At 41.9% G+C, this 27,339-nt stretch overlaps 1 protein-coding gene across 1 annotated transcript; it reads right to left on the bottom strand.

Moving 5' to 3' along the window:
* On the bottom strand, window positions 1-26,790 carry LOC129754850 (zinc finger protein ZXDC-like). The gene is made up of 6 exons (XM_055751083.1): window positions 26,163-26,790; window positions 24,327-24,414; window positions 23,903-24,008; window positions 23,467-23,743; window positions 1,383-1,551; window positions 1-1,310 (listed from the first exon to the last, which is right to left on the bottom strand). The coding sequence occupies exons 1-6, from the start codon at window positions 26,564-26,566 to the stop codon at window positions 180-182; spliced, it is 2,175 nt and encodes a 724-aa protein (XP_055607058.1). The 5' UTR covers window positions 26,567-26,790; the 3' UTR covers window positions 1-179.
* Window positions 26,791-27,339: the final 549 nt, after the last annotated feature.

The following is a 27,339-nucleotide window of genomic DNA, read 5'->3' as shown; positions in this document are numbered from 1 at the left end:
AAAAAAAGAACAATGAATATCATTTCATTCTCTCATGGTGAGAGATAACTTTGGAGATGGATTCGGCTATGCCGATCCATTTGTTACAATATCAATCTTACATCTAATAAAAAAAACGAAAACCTAAAAAGTGCGTTTGTAACAATTTGGCGTTTGAGTTCATCACTTAAAATAGCCTTCTAGTTCGCTATGGCACTGCCGCTGGAGCTATGGCATCGGATCAGGTTCGGTTGAGTGGTCAGCACGTTGCGTAGAGTTTCCAGTGTTTTCAAGCAGATTACTACACAGCAACCCTTGGTCACGCCTTCCATGGGGCCACTACAGTGGCAGCCCTGCTGTCCGAGTATGTTAGTCAACAAATCTGTGATGGGTTCCGGCGTAGCTGAGTAATTATAACTGCTGTACTGAGTTTCTTGTTGTGGTTGATTTGCTCCCTTTTTGCCACCGCAGCAGCCACCGGATTTCGGTGGGACAGGAACAGTTTCTTGTTGGGTTTGGTATAAGCTGTTAAAGTTCTGCAGCGATGGGTTTGTCGGCATCGATTCCACCAAAGGCTGCATAGGCTGTTGACTAGTTTGGCAAGGACGATCGGGGCCACACCCTCCGATGCATCCCTGCAACGGATCACACTGACAGTTTACGCATCTACAGATGTCTGCATCGGCCGTGATGTCCTTTAAAGTTTTCACAGGCTCCGGGCAGAGGTTGTTGTTGTTAGTGTCTTGAGAAGTTTCCACGGAATCTGACGATGAAGGAAGTAATCCCTCCAGGAACAATTCATTCAAAATCGTGTCAGTTTCCCGCTTTCGATCGGTCACATTATGCTCACTGTTTTGAATTGCTTCATCAATCTCTTTGCTCGCGTTGGCTTCCAGTAAACCTTCGTCGTAATAACTACCCATGAACAAGTCACCATCCGAATTGCCGACATCCGATTGAACGAAGTCTGCCACGTTCACGTTGAACGGCAAATCTACGTACGAGGGAACATTGGTGGGTAGCGCTACACATGATGACGTTACGGGGTCCAAAGCCAGTGGTTTCGTCTCCAGAACAGAGATATCAACCCACGGGGAGTTGAATTCTTCCTCGGAGGCCAAAGCCATCTCCAGGGCTTTGGATTCATGAAAATCGAGAAGGTTGAAGGGTTCTTCCTGGAGTTGGTTTTCGGCAACAACTGATTCCAGTGTAGGCGGTGGTGGCTGCGGTTCATCTTCTGTAGATTTTGCCTCTTGCTTTTCTTTTTTTACGACCGGTTTCACGGTTTTTGCTACTTTACGTTGCTTCGATGACTTTGAGGATTTCTTCTTCTAAAAATGTTTACAATGTTAGCAATTGAAGTGGAGAAATAAAATTCAATAAATAAGTAGACCCAAACTTACCAATTTTTCATGGGTCTTGGTATGCGACTTGAGACTGTGGGGAGTGCTGAAGGATTTCTGGCACTCGGTAACAGCGCAGAAAAACGGTCGCTCCCCCGAATGTGTGCGGCTGTGCGTTTTCAGGTGATGTGATGCGGTGAATGCTTTGCCACATTTGTCCTCTTTGCATCTGAAATGGTGAAGAGATATTAGAATGTCTGTGATAACCTTGAATATAAGAATTCCTACAAAAAAACTTGTGCAATAATAATTTTGTTAAAAATGCAGTAATCAACAGGTTGTGGGCCCAGATACGTCTGGATTTCTGAAAACCGAGTTAGTGAGAGGGATACTCTAAAGTATATTTAACTTGTGGTTAGCAAGTGGAGTAGCCAGAGGACCATCCGAAAGAGGGCCACTAGCCAGAGGGACCAGCCAGTGTCGAGGCGAGCCAGCCTAGAGGGACCCGCCAGCGGAGAGGGACCAGCCAGGGCAGAGGCCAGACCGCCAAAGTCCACGGCCAGCCAGGAGGTACCGGCAGAGTCTTTGGCTGTGCCCTGCGGTCAGCATACAGGAGCTGATCCAAGCACAGACGACCACCAGCGCAGAGGCCACGAGATGTTCCAGGTCGGCCAAAAGGTGCCACTGGAGTTCGGGGCCGGAATGTCTGGTTCCGAGAGGGTCACTCTCGATGACATTGCGAAGCTCGCTGCGGTTAACAGCGTGTGTTCATTTCCTACGTCCGGAAGGAAGACTCTCGGGATCTTCAACCAGAATTGGTCAGGGCCGAATGCTCAAGATGGAGGACTAGCCCGGGTCGAAGGTTGGAAAAAGCTGCTTATAAAGGGTGTCCACGATGAAATTGTCACACTATGAAATTGCTCTAACTTTTTAACCGTTGGGTAGAATTTAATGAAAATTTGGGTGGATTTAGTTCATAGTGCATTGTTTACGTCCTGCAAGTTTTAAAGTCCTGTGATCAAAACTCACGGAAACAGAGTCGAAAGAACAGCTCGTGCGCATTAATCACAAGAACAAGGATCTCGTTCCATCGCTAAAACGTTGCGAATCGCGATTCCACGGTTTCGCGAGTGATTAAGCGGTTCGAGAAACGATTGACCACCGATCGGAAGCCCAGAGCCGAAGTTTTGTCCAGATGGCCAAAACTAAGGCTGGGCTTCGAACGTTCAAGGTACAAAAAGCCCCAAACCGCGACAAGAAGCAGAACAAGTCCCCCAAAACCCGTGCCAGGAAGTTGTACCTCAACATGCTGACGAAAGTTGAATGCTGCATCGTGGACGACGAAACATATGTGAAGATCGACTTTAAACAGATCTCTCGGCAACCTGTTTTTCACGGCCAAGGATAAGTTCAGCGTTTCGGAGCATGTCCGCACTCAGAATATGTCTAAATTTAATTCCTGGTTTGGCAAGCCATCTGCACGTGAGGGACCCAGGACACGATGAACGGACAGGTGTACATGAAAGAGTGCCTCTAGAAGCGGCTGCTTCCTCTCCTGAAGGCCCACAACGTCCCAAAAATCTTCTGAACGGATTTGGCCCCATGCCACGTCTCCAAGGACATGCTGAAGTGGTATGCGGTGGGTATCGTGCCGAAAATGTTCAACACTCCGGAGCTTCGCCCGCGAAAAGTACTGGGCGATTATGAAGCAGCACCTTCTTAAACGACCTAAGGTAGTGAAGACAGTCGAGGAACTTGAGGTTGATTCAGAGGTTGTGCAGAATCTTATGGCCGGGGTTAAGGCCAAGGTGCGAGAATTTGCATATGGACTGTAAATAAAATACGAGTGCAGAGGTAAAATTAAGTTTAATAGCTATTTCTGAATCCCTGAAATGATGAAAACTCGATGATGAAAACTCGAATTTTACGAATCAATTTTGTGTGTAGCAATTTCATCGTGGGACACCCTTTGGAGAGCGTAACTCTCGTGATGTGGAGCTACGCTGCGATAAGTACGCGTGAGCTCATTCAAGCCTACAGTACAATTTTCGGTGGCTTCGGAGGAGATGTTTTAGGTGATGGTTAGTTGCCAGCAACTTCATCAACGAATCAGATTCAGATCGGACTCATGCTACTGAATTGGAGCGGATTTACCAGCTCGGGCAAGCTGGTATTCAACGGTTGGAATCTGTTCCGGGTGCTGGCGACAGTTAGTCGCCAGTATATCAACCACTCCTTGATTTCTGAGGCATTATGGACGGGTGCTGCGGGACGAAGTCTTGCTAGTTCTCGGAGGCATCGAGATTTAGCACTTATCTACAAGAGGATGCTTTTCTGAGGTTACCAGAACACAACACTCAAGACGATCGCATGCTGAGGTTATCAGCCACCAGAGTCAACAAAAGATTCGCGAGTCTGGTGCTAAACGAGAACGACTTCAGGACGGCGATACAGAGCTACTCAGCGCAGATGAAGAGCTACTGAAATCATTATCTAAATGAAGCGCCGAAACAGTTAAGGTTTCTGGAAGACCAAAAAGGAAGTGGGTGCCGGAACCCCGGATGAGAGCGAGATTTGGGAAGGGGTTAGCTCTACCCAGGTTACCGGAAACCCTTTCTGTTTTTGATACGACACGACACGACATGTTCGATGGACGCAGCTCCTGCATGGAGCAGTATCATACAGTAACTATTTCCATTATCTTCTACCCAAGACACCCAAAGATTCCCTTTATAGTTTTGGATTATTAATGAACGATTGAACAAATCGTTTTTTCATCAAATGGAATCGTTTAGACACAAATAACGATACAGGGAACGGGTTGTTAAGTAAAGAAACGAATCATTTTTTTGCTTTTTTCTATGGATCCGAAATGAAGTAAAACGATAGATGTAATCGTTATCTTATGGGAGTTATTAAGCAAACACTAGCGACACCATGTCCTCCATAGAAAAGTTTCGATTAGTTAGGGAGCTTTTGGAAAGCTTTTGAAAACGGCCATACATTTGTCCTAACTCCGAAACGTCAAAAAATTTACCTGGCAAGGCGGATCGTCGATTTTATTCATTTTGGATGCTAACGCGTATCTTCAAAAGATCTTTTTATGATAAATAATAATGAAGAAGATTATGCATGTTTTAATTCATTTAAATTAATTTATTTTATTCTAAAATGGGTTTCGATTAATAACATTAGATTTTTGTTAAATTTACAAGATCATATAAATCGTATCATTTAAACAGACACAATTTTGCAAACTTACTTTTTGACTTATTATTGTTAATAAAAAATATTGATTTTTATAACCATTTTTAAATCTCAATTTTAAATTATATATTATTTTGAATTATATGATTTCTTATCATGCACTCAACATTCGTTTTGCATCACTCACCGAAGGCGGTCGCCTTTTTTACCCTTTGCTAGTGAAACCAAACAAAAGCGTGAAAAAAAGTTTAAAGTTTTGTGGAGTTTTATGGTACAAGTGCGATTACAATTGGACCGTGAGTGGACAATCGACAGTAGTACCGGAAAGGATTATTTTCTCCAGACAGCCGGATACATCCGGATAAAATTTACCGCAACGGCGGAGGGATTATTTTGGAAGCCCGAATAATTCGGATTTGATTGCCGTTATCGGGGAACCAATTCATCCAGGTGAACACAATTTGGACAATCTACGTCTGATCAAGGCGGACAAGCAGTTCGGACGAGGTTTTATCGAATCGGAAGAAAAACACGTGGCGGACGGCCATTGTTGACGTTGGAAAATTGGACCATTGCTGACACTGAACAAAATCGTCGATTACGAATAAGGAAACAAGTTTGTAACTTTCTTTTTTTCTCTTTTTCTACCCTATCATTTTCTCATTTATTAAATTTCGAATTTTAGTGCTTCGTTCATATTTTTGAAAACGGCAGGCACTAGTGTCTCCGTTGATAAATATGGATGAAGGCGGGGAGTTAAACTCTTCAACCGAAGACGATGAGAATTTAACTTACGAGAATGAAGAGCATTTGGAAGATACAGATCATGCTGGTCCCTCAAATGCGAACCTTTCTCGGGTAGGTGATAATTCTTCATCGCCCTCGGTTAAGAGTGGAACAGCCCGGCTCCGAAAATACACAGAGGGCTCATCTCTCACTGGACCTTGGGTGGTTTTCATCCGGCCCAAAGTAAACGGTAAACAACTAAATGTGGTACAGATCACCAAAGATCTGGCGAGGTGGCCCTCTGTAACTAGTATTACAAAAGTACGTCCGAACAAGCTGCGCGTTGTTGTGGCTGACCGGAAAGCCGCAAATGAAATTGTAGCTAGCAATTTCATAAACCTTGAGTACCGTGTCTACATCCCGTCTCGAGACGTAGAGATCGAGGGCGTGATCACAGAGATGAGTCTCAAGGAGGAGTACATTAAATCCAACGGCGTTGGTAAGTTCAAGAGCCTTGATTCGACTTCGGTTGAAATCTTGGATTGTCGCCAACTCAGAACTACCACCGTCGTTAATGGAGATAAAAGGTACACTCCTTCAGCCTCATTTCGTGTTACCTTCGCAGGTACCGCCCTCCCTAACTACGTCTTGATTGACGGAGTTTTGAGGCTTCCTGTGCGGCTCTTTGTGCCTCGACCGATGCAATGTAAAAATTGCATAAAATTGGGGCACACAGCGTCCCACTGCTACAACAAGACGCGTTGTCCCAACTGTGGGGAGACTCATGGGGAAGGAGCTTGCTCAGCAATAGAGCAGAAATGTGTCTATTGCGGGGGCTCACCCCATGATATCTCCCTGTGCGAGGCATTCAAGAGCCGCTGGGATAAACAAAGGCGCTCTTTGAAGGAACGGTCAAAACGTTCCTATGCCGCAATTTTAAAGAGCGCGGCGCCTCCGACCCAACCCCAATGCAGTAACATCTTCTCAGTGCTGTCAGTTGACAGTGAAGACACTGATTCCACTGATCAGGATAGACCAGTTATCTTCGTTGGAAACTCCCGGAAACGGGCAAAACCTGCTCCTAAAACCCCCAAAGTTCCAAAAAAAATACCCTCAGTTAGCTCTACAATAAATAATAGACAAAAACCATCAAGTTCGAGAAATGCCAAAACAGGCCCTCTTGGATTCCCCATGAAATTTGTACCCCAGAGTAAACCAGAAGTGACAGGATCTTCGAAGTCTCCAATATCCAACGTAGTTTCGGGAGAACCAACCTCCCAAGCGGGAATTTTCAAGCTAACTGATATAGTAAATGGAATATTATCGTTTTTCAACGTATCTGAATCCATAAGAGACATTGTTTTCGCAATGCTCCCCTTGGCAAAGACATTTTTGAAGCAATTGATGCAAACCTGGCCCCTTCTTTCAGTGTTTATCTCTCTCGATGGCTAATTTACGCCGAGAGGTCGGAGATATCACTGTTCTACAGTGGAATTGTCGTAGTCTAATTCCGAAAATGGATCCGTTCAAACATCTTCTTCATGAAATAAATTGTGACATTTTTGCGTTGTCCGAAACTTGGCTTTCTTCTCAATCGAACATTTCATTCCACGATTTTAATGTTATCCGTCTGGATCGTTACGATTCTTATGGAGGGGTGCTTTTGGGGATCAATAAGCGCCACTCCTTTTACAGAATCCACCTTCCATTATCAGGCGGAATTGAAGCTGTTGCTTGTCATACAACTATAAGAGGTAAGGACTTATGTGTTGTCAGTTTGTACTGGCCTCAGAGAGTTGCAGTGGATCGAAATCACCTAGAGGACCTGTGCTCAGTGCTCCCTGAGCCAAGGTTAATCCTGGGCGATTTCAATTCGCATGGAACTGTCTGGGGAGAACAAATTGACGATAGTCGTTCTACTCTTATCTATGACATTTGTGACAGTTTCAATTTAACAGTTTTGAACACGGGAGAAAAAACACGAGTACCTAAACCACCTGCAAGACACAGTGCAATTGACCTCTCACTCTGCTCAAATTCACTATCATTGGATTGCCAGTGGAAGGTAATCCCTGATCCCAATGGTAGTGATCATTTGCCTATCAAAATTACAATCACCAATGGGGTCAGCTCTTCAAACACAATAAATATGACATATGACCTTACAAGACACATCGACTGGAAAAAGTACACGGACGAAATAACATCAGCTATCGGTTCTACGAATATTTTACCTCCTACAGAGGAGTACCACTTTCTTTCACGTTTAATACATGAAAGTGCACTTCGTGCTCAAACAAAACCCATCCCAGATTCATCAGTTCCTCGAAGGCCTCCAAACCCATGGTGGGACCAGCAGTGTTCCAAGCTTTATAAGGACAAATCACAAGCATTCAAAGATTTTCGGAAATATGGATCTCTCGGGAATACGGGATGTGCCTCCAGATAGGTGTGGTATGGATTCCAGCTTTTCGATGATCGAATTCTCACTTGCCCTCCTCTCTTGCAACAATTCAGCTCCGGGTATTGATAAAATCAAATTTAACTTGTTGAAAAACCTTCCGGACGCTGCCAAATTTCGCTTGTTAAATTTATTTAATCAATTCTTGGAGCATAACATTGTACCCCAAGAGTGGAGACAAGTGAGAGTTATCGCTATCCAAAAGCCCGGAAAACCAGCGTCCGATGCGAATTCGTACCGTCCAATAGCGATGTTGTCTTGTATACGCAAATTGATGGAAAAAATGATTTTGTTTCGTTTGGATAAATGAGTTGAAACAAATGGTCTCCTTTCAGCTACTCAATTTGGGTTTCGAAGGGGCAGAGGGACAAACGATTGTCTTGCTTTGCTGTCTTCAGAGATACAAATGGCGTACGCAAAACGTGAGCAAATGGCTTCAGTGTTTCTGGACATAAAGGGAGCTTTTGATGCAGTTTCAATAGAGGTGTTGTCAGACAAGTTGCACTCCCGGGGTCTGCCTCCTCTCTTGAACAACATCTTATACAGCTTGCTTTATGAGAAACATCTGAACTTTGCGCACGGAGATATTGCAATTAGAAGAACCTCTTACATGGGCCTCCCGCAGGGTTCATGTTTAAGTCCACTTTTGTACAACTTTTACGTAAGTGACATCGACAGTTGTCTCTCTGAAGGCTGCACTCTAAGACAACTTGCAGATGACGGCGTGGTGTCTGTCACAGGATCTTCCGAGTCTCATCTGCACAGACCTTTACAAGATACTTTAGACAGATTGTCTTCCTGGGCTTTGGGGCTTGGGATTGAGTTTTCCCCTCAGAAAACGGAGATGGTAGTTTTCTCTAAGAAACATAGACCTGCTCAACCTAAGCTTCAACTCCTAGGCAGAACGATCACTCAATCGAGGTGTTTCAAGTATCTTGGGGTTTGGTTTGATTCCAAGTGTACCTGGAGAGCCCACATTGAGTATCTGAAAGGAAAATGCCAACAAAGAATCAATTTTCTCCGATCAATCACTGGCACCTGGTGGGGAGCCCATCCAGAAGATCTTTTAAGATTGTTTCGAACAACTATTCTCTCAGTGATGGAGTATGGTAGCTTCTGTTTCCAGTCAGCTGCTAAAACTCACCTCATCAAACTCGAGCGTATTCAATATCGTTGTCTCCGCATAGCGTTGGGCTGTATGCCCTCAACGCATAACATGAGTCTTGAAGTTTTAGCAGGCATACTCCCACTAAAAGATCGATTTAATTTATTATCACTCCGGTTCCTCATCAGGTGTGAGGTCATGAACCCATTGGTGATCGTAAATTTTGAAAGACTACTTGAGCAAAATCTTCAAATAAGATTTATGTCTATATATCATGTCTTTATGTCCATGCAGTTTAATCCTTCTTCGTACTCTCCAACTCGTGTTTTCATCCCTGACTACGACACCTCTTCTGTCCAGTTTGATTTGTCTATGCAGCAAGAAATCCGTGGAATCCCGGAATCGCATCGTCCACTTTTGATTCCAAGAATTTTCGATGCTAAATATAGACACGTCGATGCTGATAAAATGTACTTTACCGATGGGTCTCTAATAGAGGAATCAACGGGATTTGGAGTTTTCAACGAAATAGCTAGCGCCTCATATAATCTCCAGTCACCATGTTCTGTATACATTGCAGAGTTAGCAGCCATTTTTTGGGCGTTGGAAAGCGTCGCATCACGGCCAACAGAACACTACTATATTGTAACGGACAGTCTTAGTTCTGTTGAAGCAATCCGTTCAATAAGATCGGGAAAGCACTCGCCGTATTTCCTCGGGAAGATACGAGATATTCTGAGTGCTTTATCAAAACGTTGCTTTGCCATCACCTTTGTTTGGGTCCCCTCACATTGCTCGATAATGGGTAATGAGAGGGCAGACTCTCTGGCAAAAGTGGGGGCGACAGAAGGCGACACGTATCACCGTGAAATCGTCTTCGACGAATTTTACTTCTTGGCACGAAGGAACTCTGTTGTCAACTGGCAGCGCAAATGGAAAGAGGATGATATGGGTCGGTGGCTCCACTCGATTATTCCAAAGGTAAGCCTCAAACCCTGGTTTAATAGGTTGGACCTGAGTCGGGATTTTATTCGTATATTCTCTTGTCTCATGTCCAATCATTATTCCATGGATGCGGTACTCTATCGTTTAAATATTGCTGGCAGCAATTTGTGTGGCTGTGGCCAAGGTTACCACGACATCGAGCATATTGTTTGGTCGTGCGAGGTCCATCTTGTCGCTAGAACGAATTTGATAGACTCCCTTCGGGCCCGAGGAAAACCACCCTATGTTCCAGTGAGGGATGTGTTAGCTGTGCTAGATTTGGACTACATGTTCGAAATTTATCTTTTTCTAAAAGCTATCGATCTCCGTCTATAATTCTTTTCAATTTCCTATTTCCCTTTCTATCTTTTTCTTTTCTTAAACAAAAAGTGCTAACCCTAAGTAATCAATTGTTATAAACACAAAACGAGTTTGGCTCCTTAAAACTCAAAGGTATGAGCCGTTTCAAATAAAGTAATTTATAAAAATATTATCATGCACTAATAGTTAATTGTAACTGACAAACTGCGTAAAAATTAATTAATTACAAATTATACCTAATCCACATTTGTTGGATTGTTAATTACCTCATCTTTTAAGCTCCTGGGATTTTTTTCTATTTCTTCAATTTTAGGTAGCTTTTAAATGTAGGTACAAATGAAGATGAGTTACATCTTGCTGTTTAAATCCCTAACAAAAATCAATTTAAAAAAAACGCTATCCGCTTTCTGATAGAGCTAATGCTTATTTATAACATCAACCTCGATAATATTTTTCACAATCTTCGGATCCCGATTACCTTTTCGCTGTGTGCAAAGTTCCCGATGGAGCGATTTTTCGTTGTACCTGAAAAAGAAAAAACCTGAATTACAAAAATATTAAGAAAAAATAACAAAATTTTACCGTCAGGTGCGATGAATCCTGAAGCCCAGTTGGGTTAACGATGCGGTCTGCAGTAACTGTTGTACCGCATAAAAGAAGTCACGGCTAGACGTTTGACAATCTGAAACAAACGTAAAAGTAAACTATTTGATGCTTCGAAGAATAGGTCAATTATCTATTTCAATCATATTTGAATATGTGATCAAACAAAGCTAAATTAAATTGATCTTAAAATAAATTAAAATAACGAGCTGTATTGATGAGTTCAAAAATCTGAATAAATAAACGGAAATTTTATTTATACGAATTCTAAAACGGTACCTGTCAGAAGCGCTCCAGCTTTCGTCGTTTCATTGGTGCGTGGGATGCTTATTCGTCGATTATACTGCATGGCTGAAAGAATGAGATTAGCACCAACCATCTCCAATCATCAGACTTATTCGAGGTTGAGGTAACGACTCCAACAAGCGAAAGCTGCTCGTTCCGGAAATGTCGATTCAGCGAATTCGAAAACTAACCTAAAAAAAAACAAATAAACACCAAATATCATAGCAAATTGAAAAACTTAGAAATTGAATCACAAAGTTTAGGAGAATCTTCTTATCTTACCTAGTTATAAACGATTCTGACCTGAATCCGGACCTCCCGTTGCAGAACATCTTTCCGCTCGATTCCGGCAATTCGAACAGTTTGCACTGATTTCAAAACCAACCAAAATTATTTTAAAAATCGTGATAAATTCTACAATTTATTTACCAATTCTACTTCTAAAAGATGACAGGTCCGGGAGAAGTATTGGTACCGTCGATGCAAAACAGCCACTACCGATACACGTCGGGGGACTCGGGTTTCCCGTGAAAGAACGGACAGAACTCGTTCAGGTTCTGTTGACGCAATCACTTTTTCGAGAGAAAACAGTGAAGGCGCGTCTTCTACTGTAGTCAAGACGCACGACACTATAGTTTTTAAAACTATTAATCGTATTTTTCAAAATTAATTTTGTACAATCTCTAGCGTATACTGGTTAGTTTGGACACACGGATATTGTTAGTAAGAACAGCAACGATTATCGTTATAAGATCAGTATAATACTGACGATTAGTTGTACGGTTTTTCACTATGCGGGCTGAACGATGGTGAATTATCACCGAACAGCCGTTCAACGATTTGATCGGTTGTTTGCCGTCATCTTGAAGATCAAACATCAGTGCTGCGGTTAGCGCAATAAGAAAATACCAGGCAAGCCCAGTGGATAGGATTTGGCCAGGCCTGAATCGTGTTCTGCGATACCTTCGACGTATGACCGATATGCCAGAAACGCGAACACGGATAGAGATCGGGAATTTTACTTCGTGATCAACGAAACGTCAGCAGACGGTCAGTTTGTCATCGACCGAAGCGGAGGACAACATCCCTTGTATGCAGTACCTGGAGGAAGCACGGATCCATCAGCGGAAAAATTCATCGGCGAGATCGTGAGAAGCGGTCAGCTTTCTTTACGTCTCGACTGAGGATCATCCAACTGATGCATTCACGAAAGCTACTAAGGGAGAGGCATGCGAAGCTGTTTGGAATTCTCATTTAACGAATTGAGGAGAGGGAACTTACGGTTTTCGGATGCTTCAAAAGAAAATGATTCTGCTGCACCGCCAACGAACCAAAACACATTGTTTCGGTTCTCCGTTTGTTTTGGTCAATTCGTCTATTGAGAACAATGGGCGATGGGCGCGCTCGCAGTCCCGGTATACGATTTCTCGTGTGTTTAACAGAGAGAGAAATAGCCTTCACTCCAATTTCACTCCGATTAACTGTCATTCTTATGGAAATCTGCACTCAGAGGAAATCTTATTATTAATTTCATAAGATACATCTTATGAACCACTTTTTTGCGTCCAAACTAATTTTTCATAAGAGTCTTATGAAATTCTTTCAATTTTCATACGATGTTCTTATGAAAAATAGAAGAAACGGCATTGTGAAAAAATGATGAACTCATTCATAGCATCAGTTTTTTTTTTCATCATCTAACAGTACGAAGCAATCGCCAGTTCATAGTTATTAGAGTTTTCCTTCAATGTTAAATGTTATTGTTATCTCAAGAATGGTAAGTTCGATTTGATGTTTTTGGTGTGAACGTTGTGTATACTAAAATACATTATTTGTTTACTTTTCAGCAAGCTGATCGGCAAAAAACGAAAGGTCGAAGATTAAGATGCGGCAAAAAAAAACTTTGATGGAGCCGTCTGTTGATGCGTTGCTGATGGTGACCATGAAGGATTTAATTTTAAACAAATTTGGCAAACAATAAAGTGAATGTTTTCAACTTGAAATATCGAGAATTTTTCTTATTAGAAAGTGATTTACTGTTTCCATAAGAATGTCTTATGAAAAGCAACAACCTCTCATTGAAGTAGGCGTTCATCTTCAGAATTCATTCGCGTCATAAGACAATCTTATGAATTTCATTAATTTTTCTTATGGCGCCACTTCATAAGAGAATCTTATGGCATACATAATAGTATTTTTCTGAGTGTGTGTAAGAGTAAAGAGCAGGCTTTATTCTTTTTAGCAGGCCCAATCCCAATAGCGATTGATCATTGATAATTGCTGATGACAGTTGGTGATGATGTACACGGTACAAATGTTTACAGCATCACACTGTAAAGCAAACTTACTCAAACTGTGGTTAACAGCAGTGATTGTATTTTGTTGAGTATGAATTGATCAACCTTCTCTCGCTCAACGCTTTACTCGGAAGCAAAGGTTGCTTTGAGGCAGCAAAAACGACAAAACCGATGATGCATACGCTCTCAACATGGCCCGCCTTCACGAAGCAATATGCATTCGAGGCAGCGAATCCAAAAAACCAAACGAATGGCTCTCACTCATCTCCTGTTTCAAGCTTGAGGGAACCGAATTCAAAAGGCAAAGCAACCCCGAGTCTCCTCGTTTGTGACTGGATCGGAAGCCCGGAGTTTTTTCTGCTATTGCTATTATTGCACAGTAACCGCACGCAGGCAGCTAGTTTTTTCGTTTCTTTTTCCTCCCCCCTCTTTGCACCATACGTTGTGGGCCTGTGTTCGGTTGTTGTTGTTGTTGTTGCCTCAACCTTTGCGGCGAGGTTGAAGATATTCTTCTTAACGACAGCTATCGGCTTGAGTCATTCAAATTCAATAACGTAAATGAGTATGTGTGCCTCGTCTTCGTCATGCATCATCCCAGTAAGCGCGTCCTCTCAGAAATCGACAGAGCATGCAAAAAATTGAGAGTTGAGTCACCAAACTTGGAATAAAACGGTGTAGCAACCGAATGTTGAGAGAGTTCGTTCGGGGCAGCAAACGAATAGTGTCTCTCAGAGCAGATCCTCCTCATGGGGGGGAGGTTTGAACACTTCCCGGCAATGTTATTCAAACCGTGTGGAGCACATCTCTCAGATTTCTACTTTTTTCCCCCTTGTTTTGACAGATTTAAGCTTTTTTCCTCAGATTTAAGCTTTCGTCTCCTATGGCTATGCTGCAAAAAAAGCCTAAATCTGAGTAAAAAAAAGCTTAAAAACGAGATTCACGAGCACATGTTTAAAAGATGTTGGTCACACGATACATAGACAAATCGTGTAACGTTGCAGGGCATTGGGTTTGAATGAATGTATATGTATCGTGTCCTGTATTGCTATTCGGGGCCTCAGAGCGTGTATTTTGAATGCCTCTGATGCGAAAATTGGTGAGGATTTCAATCACTGGTTAACAGTAACACTGCAGTGTTGGCAGATAAAAATGTGTAGATTTATCGGATCATTCATGTAATGACTAGACTGACGAAACATGAATAAAGATAATTACCACTGAAACCTACACACCAAAAATTTTCTAAAATTAAACGAGCCAGAAACGCTTCAACACTTAATAGTTTTTTCAATCTAATCTAGATCAGATCTAATTTTACGTCATTTTGTATTCAAACGACGCACACTACAAAAATTTGCATATTGGAACAAATGTTAAACTCGAAAAGATCTAAATTTATTGCATAAGGGATGTGATTTTATGTCGTGTAAATATAAAAACGATAGCGTAAATTCAAAATCATGAGTTGAAATCAATCAGTCGTTGACTTCCCCTGAGCCAATCAAGTAGTTTGCCGCAGATTTGATTTGAGGGACATGAATAAAAACATTTCCCTCCTCCGTTCAGTAAGAGATTAAAAATGTAGATCGTAGGTTTGCAAAATCGAGTGAAATTCATGGGGTATTCAGTTTATCTGTGGCCGTCTGAAAAGGTAATGTGAGAAATCTTTTATTTTCAAATAATGTTTTGTGTTTTAAATATTTTTTCAGTTGAAAAAAAAGCCACTAATCCGAAGCTGAACGTAAGTGCTGCAGCAATAAGTGGAATCAACAGCAACAGACCAACGCTGAAAGCAGCGGCTACGTTCGACAACAACAACAACCGAGGGACTGAATCCAGCAGCACCATGGGGCATCTTATTTGGTACAAAAATGTCAACACAAGTAAATTGGTTAAAAAACGCTATAGAAAACCGTAAGTAACCTGTATTCTTTACTCAAACCGAAACTGGAGAATTGCGCAGTGAATATATCACATTCGGATTTAAGGTACTAATGAGACCAAACTTTTCCTAACATTTTTAAATCTAAACATCGGAGACGGAACTGTTTCTTTCTTACTGCAAAGTATAATGTATTTAAACCAGTTGTAAACTTTTTCTAATCAATGTACCTAACCAGTACTATGGGAAAAAATGAGCTGCTGTATTTTTTACCAGATATGGATGCAGGAAACTTTAATATTTATTTAAAAAACTCATCGTTCTCCCGGGGGAAATAATTTTTTCATTTGCTCAATTCCATTAATCTTTTTTTATTTAATACTTTACCTGATTGACGAAATGTTCTGGGGCGAACAAAAAATCTCTAATTTTGATATAGGCAAATGACTTCTGGCAGGTAAAACTGTGCGTCTTCGGAATGATGTCCTGGATACATCCGATCTTTCTGATTGAACGGCAGCAACATCTCGTCTACGGGAACTGCTTGAGGGATCAGATTCCAAAAATTCAATTCTCGCGTGAGCTTTCATTACGTCGAATGAAACAGAAACACCGAACCGAGAAAAACGGTTCTGAAATTTGAAGAGTGTTTTTCAAATCCTATTTTCATTCCTTCGCCGATAACCCTTCAAAAAATACGCAATATTCATGGAAACTAATTGTGTCAGATATTCCACATTATGAATTTAATTTTTTGCAATTTTTAGAGCTATTTTTTAATCATATAGGATCATACGACATATTCAAACATAAATCGTTCATACGTCTGAACACATTCGTCGTTTGGAGGGGAAATTTGTTTCATTCGTCTCTTTTCTTTCGTCCTTTGATTCGTTCAACTTGCACTTACGCCCAAATGTTTCTGAGGCAATTACCGGTAAATTTACAATTTTCTCGGCATAGTGAACGTTAACTTAGTAAGTTGTCGAGTGTAGCGGTAAATTTATTAGTGAATGCGTAATAAAAGTGTGAATCGGGTGATTGGGTGACTAACAGCAGCAGGCTGCTGCCGCTCAGCCTGATGCAGTTAGTTGTTAGGTTTGCTGCTACTGCTGCTGTTCGGTTTCTTTTCCTTGCTGCATTATTTTACAGCGTTCGAAAGCCTGCTTGAGTATCGATTTAAGAACGCTTGAAAAGAAGAATCTGAAATAATATTCATTGCCAGGTTGATATTCTGATAACCTCTACCACACTTGTTTCCTCATGGAATCCATAGCGAATGTGCCAGGTTTTTTTCCTCTGCACATTCGCCGTTTGGAAGAACGGACGTAAGCAACATTGAAATTGGCAATCAAGGTTTTGTTTCATTCGTCATTTTGGAAGTCTTAAATTTTATATATTAAAAGGGTTTAAATTGATTGTTTTATCAATCACATAGGTAGATAATGTTATAATGAAGCTTTTTTAGTGAATATCTCTATTTTTCAAATTTTGTTTCATTCGACGTAATGAAAGCTCACGCGAGAATTGTTGGCTCCTCCACCGGTCTCAAAATAGTTCACAGATCACAATACTTTAAAGAATTTCATAAATGTTTGCATCTTGTGTTCGTCCAAATTTTGTGCTGCGATGCGAGGAAGGCTAACCTTTAAAATAAAATATTAAAAAAAAATAGCTATCGTTGTGAAATCTTTGCAGAAATTAGACATCTACCTACCTTACACAGAACAGGAATCGGGTCCACAGGACTTTCATCATTGACAAACTGGATCTAAATATTTTAGTGCAATTCCATCTTGCCCAATACGACATCGCCCAGGTTTCGTTATATTTTACACACTGACGACAGTGTCGTTGAAGCCAAAACTCCGGCCAAACACAACTACTGAATCAGGATAAAATCCCAAAGGGGTAAACTTTTTTCGCGGGTTGAAATATTATTCTTTAATATTAATTTATTTTCGTTAACTTGCTAGTTGTCCTATATACGGCGGCAAAAAAGTTACTGTCAGAAACAAAGCGGCCCACAGGAGGATGACCAACCTGTCTACATATCTTCAAAGTCAGGTGGCGAATATCACCGGTCTTCACTGCAACAGTACGTGGATGATAGGGTCTTCCCAGATGAGTGGAAGCGGCAGCGATTGGTGCTCCTGCCAAAACCGGGCAAGCCACCTGGTGAACCTTCAGCGTATCGACCGATATGTCTGCTGGACACCGCTGGCAAGGTTCTAGAAAAGGTGTTGCAGAGAAGGATCCAGCTCTACACCGAAGGAGCGAACGGCCTATCCGACGAACAGTTCGGTTTCCGGAAAGGTCGTAGCACGGTGGATGCCATTCGACTGGTCATCGAAAGGGCAGATGAAGCCAGGTTGAGGAAACGGAGAGGAGATCGGTTTTGCGCAGTGGTCACTCTCGACGTTAAGAACGCGTTTAACAGCGTCAGTTGGGCAGCGATTGCGTCGTCGCTCATCAACATGAGGATTCCGGCATATATCTGTAGGATGGTGGAGTGTTACTTCCGTGACCGCCAACTACAGTATATGACCAGCGAGGGACTGGAAACAGTGAGAGTCTCGGCAGGGGTTCCACAAGGATCGATACTTGGCCCGGTATTGTGGAACATCGTCTACGACGAACTGCTGAGACTGCGTCTCCCCACTGGAGTGAGACTCGTGGGATTCGCCGACGACGTAGTTCTCCTGGCAACGGGCCCGTCCACGGAGGAAGTACAGCTACTTGCCACAGTAGCTATCGAGAAGGTGGAAAACTGGATGCGCTCTAAGAGCCTACGCCTAGCACACCACAAGACCGAGATGGTGCTGATCACTAACTTGATTTCGGCACAATCCGGGACGATCGCAGTTGGACCGTGTGCAATCGAGTCCAAACGTGCGGTGAAATACCTGGGGGTGATGATCGACGACCGGCTGAGCTTTACGGCCCACGTCGACTATGCCTGCAAAAGAGCGGCAATGGCGACAGCAGCCCTCTCACGGGCCATGTCGAACAACTCGGCGATCCGCTGCAGCAGAAGGAGGGTCCTGGCGAGCGTGACCTCGTCCATTCTGCGTTACGGAGTGGCAGCCTGGAAGGCAGCCTTGAGTAGGCAGTGTAATCTGCAACAGCTCTGCAGGGTGCAGCGGCTGATGAACCTGCGTGTAATCAGCGCATACCGAACGGTGTCCTCGGTAGCTGCTGATGTTGTGGCGGGGGTCATGCCCATCTCGGTCTTGCTAGAGGAAGATGCCTTCTGCTACGAGAACAGGCACGTGCCCGACGTGCGGAAACATGCCAGAGAGAACTCGCTGTCCAACTGGCAGCACCAGTGGGACAGCTCGGAACGTGGCCGGTGGACCCATCGCTTGATCCCTAATATCGGATCCTGGATGGATCGAAGACATGGTGAGGTGGACTTTTGCATGACACAGTTCCTGACTGGCCATGGATGTTTCATGCAGTACCACCATCGGTTTGGACACGTGGATTCGCCATCCTGTCTAACCTGCGGAGACATAATTGAGACGCCAGAACACGTAGTGTTCAGCTGTCCAAGGTTCGAGGAGGTACGTGCTAACATGCTTGCCGCCTGCGGACCAGACACGACAGCCGACAACATAGTGCAGAGGATGTGCGAAGACGCCAACACTTGGCGCGTGGTCAGCGATGGGTTCACCCGGATCATGACTGCCCTGCAGAGGAGTTGGAACCAGCACCAGTCCGCGATCGGTGTAGGGTGACTCCTTCGTCGGGGAGCACCTGAGTAGTGTGCGTCCGACCCTGGCAGTAAAGCATACAAAGATAAGACTATACCTTCTGCGTATGCCGAGCTGCTAGGTACGTCGCGCGTCTGTGTGTAGGATACCTCCAACGTTATCGTCGCGGAGTATCCGAGTCGAACGCGCCCTCTACGACGGAGGCTGTGGGGATAAGACTATACCTTCTTCGCAGTCGAATTCGTAGGGGGAAGAGTATTCACGTCGCGGAATACTCTCGGGTAGAGTGGTCTCACGTCGCCGCCGGATGAGCCACTCGAGTCGGGTAGGATGACATCACCGTCGGGATTCATCTGAGTCGTAAGCGTCTAAGACCCGTACGTGTGCTGTGACAGGCGCGAGTCCAGGATAAGCTGCTCTCGATTCGGCACACGGCGGGCAAAAACCCTAGGGTTGCCAGCCAAAAAGGGAGGAGGAAGACCGGACCACGGTCGGAGTAGAATGTCCTTTCGGCGGGGGGCATTCGAGTAGTGTGCGTCCGATCCTAGCAGTAAAGCATACAAAGATAAGACTATACCTTCTGCGTATGCCGAGCTGTTTAGGCACGTCGCGATCGTTGTGTAGGATACCTCCATCGCCGCGGAGTATCTGAGTAGAACGCGCTCCCTACGAGGGAAGCTGCGGGGATAAGACTATACCTTCTTCGCAGTCGAACTCGTAGGGGGAAGAGTATTTACGCCGCGAAATACTCTCGGGTAGGGTGATTCACGTCGTCGGCGGGTGAGTCACCTGAGTCGGTGTAGGATGAATTCTTCGCCGGGAATCATCCGAGTAGTTTTCGTAAAGCCCCGGACGTGTGCTGTGACAGGCGCGAGTCCAGGATAAGCTGCTCTCGATTCGGCACACGGACGGGCAAAGAGGAGAGGGCCTCGAGCCAAGCCAGGCGGAGCCAAGACCTCAAGTCGTTAGAGGCGAGGTCGTTGGTCTCTTGCAGTGGTCTCGAAGAGAGGCGGAGCGCACGTTTTTCGTGGGAACCAAGCTAGTCTCGATTTGCGAGTAAAGGCCGGATCTCAAGTCGTTAGAGGCGAGGTCCTTAGTCTTGAATCGTAATAAGAGGCAGGGTATATATGCTGGAGTTTGACTCGAACTGGAGTTTGCCGAAGAGCGCTTAAGCGCGGACTTGGTCTCCCATCTTGGGTACAGCCTTCGTTGCAGGTCCGGATGGGAATTATGGCCAGAGGCCCCAGGTGGACTTTATGGCGTAGGGGTACATAGTATCATGAGTCGTCCAATTGCACCCATGGACCCAGAGTAGCATACTGGGGGGACTCGGTCGCTCGCCGTGCCTTGGAATGCAATCCGTAAAAAGGATTTACCACCTGGGTGATCAACTAATAAAAAAAAAAGGTGGCGAATATCAAGAGAGCTCACCCACAAAAGTTCATATACAATCTTTTATTATTTACATTATTTACACAGCATACATGCACACTTGTGAAATTTTTACATGACAACCTATGTTATCAGTCATGTTATCAGTAATTTTTTTTACCACGACCGCAATATTGAGTTTCTCATCACCATTGTATGTACCACATTGGGAGACGGCTGGGATGGTACCGCTATGGGCCAGATTTTTTTTGACAGTTTCTAACCAAGGTGGGTATATATTTAGGAGGTGTTCCCGAATAACGAATTCCCGATTCAGCCATTTTGGCTATGTAGGCTATGCAACTATACGGAACTCATGAAGTTTGTTTACCAGCAAACCACAGAAAAGCTGAGCAAAAAATAAACAAACTCATTGAGAGCCCCGCTCACTTCTCGCCTACTTACTGTAAAAGTCGGAGAACCTAGTGTATCTAAGAACCTTGTTTCTAACCGCGTTGATTTTGAATGCAGCCGCCTTTTGCCGTTGCCGCCCAATGAGGTACACTTTTACTAAGGTGGCGCAAAGGAACGTACAGTATTGCACGTCGGAGAGGAACAAGAAAAATAAACATAAACAAGCCCTGCGTCGCAACGCATCGTTGTCAGGGAGCTTCATTTATCCTAGGCAAAATGCGTCGCGAAAATGGTCGGTAGTGACGTCACTTCTGTCATAGTAACTATGTTTACGAAGAAAAAACTTTACTTCTGCTTTCGCAACGTTTCTTACTCATCACCTCTCTTTCCACCACATTGGTTGCCGCCTGCCACCAACAATTCGACTCACAGTGGTTCAAAAAGTAAGCGTATGGCAAAAATATATTTTATTGTTTATTAATAAGTTCGGAATTTGTATAATCATTTGGCATTTTTGAATACAACGTTGTTTTTATAAGAAAACTTCCGTTTGTATAGAGGCGACCAACTGCAAGGGATGGTTCTAGCACACTGTATTATAGATTTTTCCATTCAGGTAGAATAAGCTATGAAATTTCAGATCAAATTTCAATTTCAAATGGTAAAACAAAAATTTTAGTTGATTATACTATAGTACGCTTCAAATCATTAGCAGAAACTCGGAAAAAGAACACATTTTCACAATTTAATGTATTAAGCTGAGATAAGTAAATGGGTATTTGAATATGTTTTTTTGATAAGCACATTTACTCCAAATTTTTACAGGTTTAGATTCACTATGCTTCGGCACAGGGCGGGCGGCAACAAACGGCAGATTTCTAAAAAGTTTACGGTTTTAGCCCAAAGAAAAATAACATCTAGATTGGTGTTAGTAATTTCCACCTATTTCCTCCAGCAAACAAAAAAAGTTTTCTGACAATTTCTTTTCATTCAGAGCTGCAAAAAGGTAAAAGTAGGTTATTAATGTCTTCGCATTGAGTTTTCCGTTAAATGTATATTTTTTTTCCAATTTCAGAAACCCTAACTAGAAACGAAGATGACGAAAACTAAAATAGTTTTGGGATACATGAACCAGCGAAGGACAGGTCATTCACGGGATATTGTTTTCCTATTTACTAGCAGCCAAAATGTTGCTGTTGTGTACCATATAGACGGAATAAGAAAGTTGATTACTTTTCTGCTAACTACCGAACTCATCCGAGTGATAGCGAATCATGATATGTAGTGGATATGGGAAAATTTCTCATTTCGGTAAGTGTAGATTTTCATTAGGCACCTAAAAAATCAAAATGCATGTTTTTTCACTTTGCAGGAAAAACTTCGATAGTTCAAGACCAGACGTGTAAACCATCGACTTGAATCAAGACAAGTTAATAATTGCTTCTTGATCAATCTCAGCCAGGCAGGAAATCCGGATCGCTTTTCCCATCAAGCTGGCTGCTACATGCTACAATCGTTCCAAAATTTCTGAACCTAGTTTTCGAGTAATTGGTCGCTATCGGCTCAAGGATGGCCTCGATTTCGACGAATAGGTGGCAAATTATTCGATTATTCGGGCAAATGCTGAAAGATTTTAATGTGAGTTTTTTTTTAATATTTAAATTCATGCAAAACTGAAACAGCACAAACGAATTAATTTAGGAAAACGAATAGAAAATGAAGGAAAATGAAGAGAAATTGACTGCATTAAATATTAAGCAATTCATTTAGTGAACGTTCGCTCTAAAAATGCCAAATAGAACAAGTAAATTCAAATTGTTTTCGACGGTTCTTTTTTTCTCTAAAACGATAGGAAAATGTTCCAGCGGCTAATTTTGCTACAGTGCTTCTTTCATGAACAATATACATAAACCAAAAACTAGAATTTTTTATTTTGTAATAAAATTAATTTACAATGAGATAGCGTTTGGAGCGTTTGTGCTTTGCTGCAACGAAGATGACAAATCCAAACTATCTGATACTATCCCTCTTTCATTTACATGGTACTATTTAAAGCTTTCGGAATAACAAATTTTTAGTGAAATAAATTTTTCTTGATATAAATTCAAGTGAGATTTCACAGTTTGAAAAAAAAACTAGTCATTCATCCTTATTTTTATCCCATATTATGGGAATCGTAATTTCATTGAATTGGTACAAAAATAACGATGAATAATTTTTTTTTCAAACTGTGAAAATTAACTAAAATTTATGTTAATGAAAATTTATTTTCCTAATAATTAATATCTCTGCTAACGTCAGCTAACGTCACTGAAATTTAACACAAAGCAATGTAATTTCAGAGACGATCTAAATTTACGTCAAATAAGATGCTTTACTTTTGTGCATCCAATTAGACATAAATTTACATCATCTATGACATAACATTATGTCGAATATGCCTTCAATTTAAGTCTGAGAATTTCTGTCTTCAAGCGTTTCTGTTTTCTTTGCTTTAATTTTATGTCAAAAGTGATGCTTCAATTATGTGCATCCAATATGACATAAATTTACACCAAAAAATTAATAGTGTTTACGTTTTCAACAAATTCGTTACCCAAAGCTCTATTCATTAGACTTCTTCTAAGCAAGTCCCTCCATCACGCTTTCACGAATCATTTGAGCACGAAAAAACATTTGGCGGAATCGGCCAATGTAGAGTCCCAGAAGTGGACAGGATTGACACTATGCTAACGATTGATTAAAAAAAATAGTTTTGAGATTTCAACTTACTTGTACGGCCTCTCCTGGGTGTGCACCCGCGAGTGCTTCTTCAGATCGCTGAGGGTGGTGAAAAATTTGGAACAAACCTCGCAGTTGAAGGTTTCCCCATTGTGGAGCCTCTCGTGAGCACGCAGCCGGTACCGAGTGTTGAACGCCTTGCGACAACTACTCTCGGCACACACGAACGGTTTAACTTTGGTGTGCACCCGGATGTGGATCTTCTGGCTGTACGAGGTTAGGAAGGCTTTGGTGCAGCCGACCTCGGTGCATTTAAATTTGTACTCTCCTGAAATGAGGAACAATTTTAAGTTAAACAATCTTAACAGGATTGATGCGTCAAGAAATCAAATGTAATTACCTTAATCCTTTAAGGTTAGACATGTTTCGAAATGAACTTGTAAAAAACATCAGCTTATTTGAGTTGATGTGAAAAAAGCATACTAACCTCGATGAGTTTTCATGTGGGTACGAAGGTTTCCCACCGTACTGTAACTCCGATCACAATCACCATAGTCGCACCGATAACGGGCCATTCCTTGCTCATCAAGACCCTGTAAGATACACTTTTGATTACTTCCTTAAACCAAAATGAAGGTTGAATGTTACAAAGCTCATCTAAACTGTAGGATAACAAAATCTGTAATAACTTAACATTAAATCTGTTTTTAAGTAAACGGATTTATTAGCAACTTTTTGTTAAATTACCGAAATTATTTGATTCAAACTGTGTATATGTGTTATTTCCGAAAATGTCGAATTTTCAGTTTTGCTACTCATAATCTACCGGTATCCCGAAAGCTACTACATAAAACTTCCTGAACCCTAGGCCCTGTTAACTTAAATAATGCTCTACTCAGAGTGGTGTGTACCTCCATTGTGATAGTGGCATGCGATGGCTCTCCTTCATCGTTTAGAGTATTGTTTTCGTACTGACTACACAATTCGGATGAAGAAAAACTAAAGAAAATAAATAACGGGAAAAACATAATCATATTGTGGAAAACGGTTGTGTTGTTTGGGCTTTTTTCCATTTTTTTTTTTTTGCTGGGTAGCGGCTAAAAGAAGTTGATACGCGACAGCTAAGTGAAGGTGGTTGTGGTGTGAGAAAAGGGCGAAAGGAAAGTATTTTGAAGGAAGAATTCTAGATTCTAGACTAGATCGTTCAAAGGCCATGCAATAATTGTTGAGGATTAGAATTCCGTACTAATAATAATTTTTTGAATTCATGCAATTTTTTAAGGAAATTGTCCTCTCGTTATGAACATATTTAATGCAAACTCTGGGGTTTAATTTTTTTGTTTAAAATTGAACAAAAATTTATGCATATTTACAAAAATAATATTTAAAAAAAACCAATGCTGTTTTAAGAACGATGATTATATTGTAGCATCCAGATCCCTTGGCTTCCATTTAAGAATCGATTAAAATCCCCCACGGCTATTATTAGACCACATCGGGCCGGTCTTTCGGGACAAAAGAATGAGCTGTCAGGAAAATTAATTTCATATCTCAATCATGTGTTTATTTTTCTTATTTTTTTCCTGCTTACAGCTTTACGCAGCCCCAAGCTGAAGATTGGTAGAAGCATTTTATTGTCATCAGATGTTTTCTGAATCGGGTTGGTGTGCTCAAAAAGTTTTATCATTCCAGAAGTAATTTAAACTTTTATAAACGGAAACATCCTTGCTCATCGTTCTAATATTATCTGGACGGGAAAGAATGAACCAATTGATTAAAATAAAAAAAAAGCTGAACGATGATTTAGGATATGCTTCTATATCATATGGCTATATTTTAAGATATGTTTTGTCACATTTCCGGTCTGAAAACTGAAATCCTTAAATCAAACTGGCAAAGAATTTATGTAGACAATACTGTCAGATGAAATTTCAAATTAAAATACAAATACATTTTAAGTTCCTACTTTAGATTAATTTGCAGACCAGTTTCCTCTAGTTACCGGTATTTTTTTTTAAATTTTCTATAGTACAGTTTTCGGTTGAGGGCCATCCTTATAGCTATAAAAACTAAAAGTATACTCCAACCATTCCCAGCTGGAAATACCCAAAAAAAAACCATAACACGAGGAAAATATGCTGATGCCAATCGAATTATGCTACCGATCGCATTGTAATGTGCTGTGCTGCCGTGGTTTGTGTTTTTCCACAAGGATAAAAATAAGCAGCATATATCTACACTTAAGATGTCTTACAAGTTTTTTTTTTCTCCCTTTTTCAATTTTCTCCTTTAACCTGATGGCTGGCGCAAACGACACCAAAACGTGCGTGGGTGGGCACGGTTTTTGGGATGGGTGTATGGCAAATTAATTTACAGCTAGCTAGCCAGTGATCGGTGGAAAACCCCTCTTCACGAAAATTGCTTGTATTGTGGCCAACCAGTTAGCGAGTCAGACCGAAACGGCCAAAATTCTCTAACTAGCCAGGAGCATATATACAGAGGCAGGTATAGATAGGTACCAGGCTGAATGTTATACGGCATATACAAAACATCCAGAAAATCACCAAGAGACAGAGACACACCAGCAAGTCTGTAAGTGGGAAAACAGAGACAGAGAAAGCAGAAACGCGATAAGATAGACAAAGAAGGGTGGCGCGCGCAGATTAAAGTTAAAACATTGGCAAAGTTAGGCGAGCAGAAAAAAGGGGGTGGGAAAAAGGTTAGATGAAAAATCTCTTCATAAGTACCCTCCGTCCTCCTCCTGATCATCATCAATTTTCTCTAATAGAATCATATCACTAGGAGGTGCATCGATACTATCAATATTCCTCGGAGGCTGGTGGTTCGTCTGGATCAGGCTTTGGACCTGCTCGGTGTCCACCGTACTAGGGAGAGGCGGATCTGGTTTGACTTTCCCACCTTCGCTCGTCGTCGTTGTAGTGGGTGTATTTTCTCCTCCTTTGGTAGTGGCCACCAGCACCAAATCCAGCGAACCAATTTGCTGGGAATTTTCCTCCACCGTCAGGTGCTGAAAATACTGCGGAACCTGTTGCTGCTGCTGGATGATTGTCCTTTCGAACACGTCAATATCGAAGGTGCTATCACCACCGATGCAATCCTGCAGCGTAATCTGGTAGCTCATTTTTTCCATCTCCCGCACTATGGATAATCAAAAGATTCGATTTTCTTTCTACTGACTCTCTAGAATCGTCGTCACGTCGCGATTTCTTGTTCACACCGATATCGTCATATTTTTTCACCTTTCGTGATGACCGAACCGAATGACACTAGCCGTAATGTGGCTTGAACAGAACGGCACTGTAAAGAAACGGAATCGTGCGCGGAAGCAGCCAGAAGGAACAAGGAACGAGTGACTTCTGGATTCAGCGAGTGTGGTTTGTTTTGGTTATAGATGAGTGACTCACGCCTTCACCATCCACAGCTGGGAGATGATTCCCGGGAAACGTGGGATAGCTTCCGGGAATTTCCACACATTAAGTTCGTTAAAAACCCCGTGTATGGGTTTTTATGCATTTAATTTGTGTAAAACCAAGAAAGCAGACTTAAAATCATTAATTAGATTATGTCTTTAGTTATTTTATTTTTTAATTTATCGTCTTTTTAAGTCGAAAAACAGAATCTTCTTTTTTTCACGTCAGCATCCAAATATGTAAGAATGAATTTCAAGAATATATATAAAGTTATTGTAAAGCTTAAGCTTATGACGTGACTAAGTTTAAAAAATGAAAATCTGACAACAAATTGTTTTTTAAAGAAGCCTAGGGGAGATGGGGGCATAATGGCCACCTTAAGGAAAACGGTTATTTAACCATAGAAAATAGCTATAATATGGAGGTTACATTATTGTTTCGTGTTCAGACACTTGAAAAGCTTATTCCCAAACGGGCTGAAACGTGAAAAACT

Source organism: Uranotaenia lowii, chromosome 3 (genome assembly GCF_029784155.1).
Source record: "Uranotaenia lowii strain MFRU-FL chromosome 3, ASM2978415v1, whole genome shotgun sequence".
Classification (NCBI taxonomy): Eukaryota; Metazoa; Arthropoda; class Insecta; order Diptera; family Culicidae; genus Uranotaenia; species Uranotaenia lowii.
The sequence above is the reverse complement of the archived record's forward strand: the minus strand, read 5'-3'. Positions and strand labels throughout refer to the sequence as shown.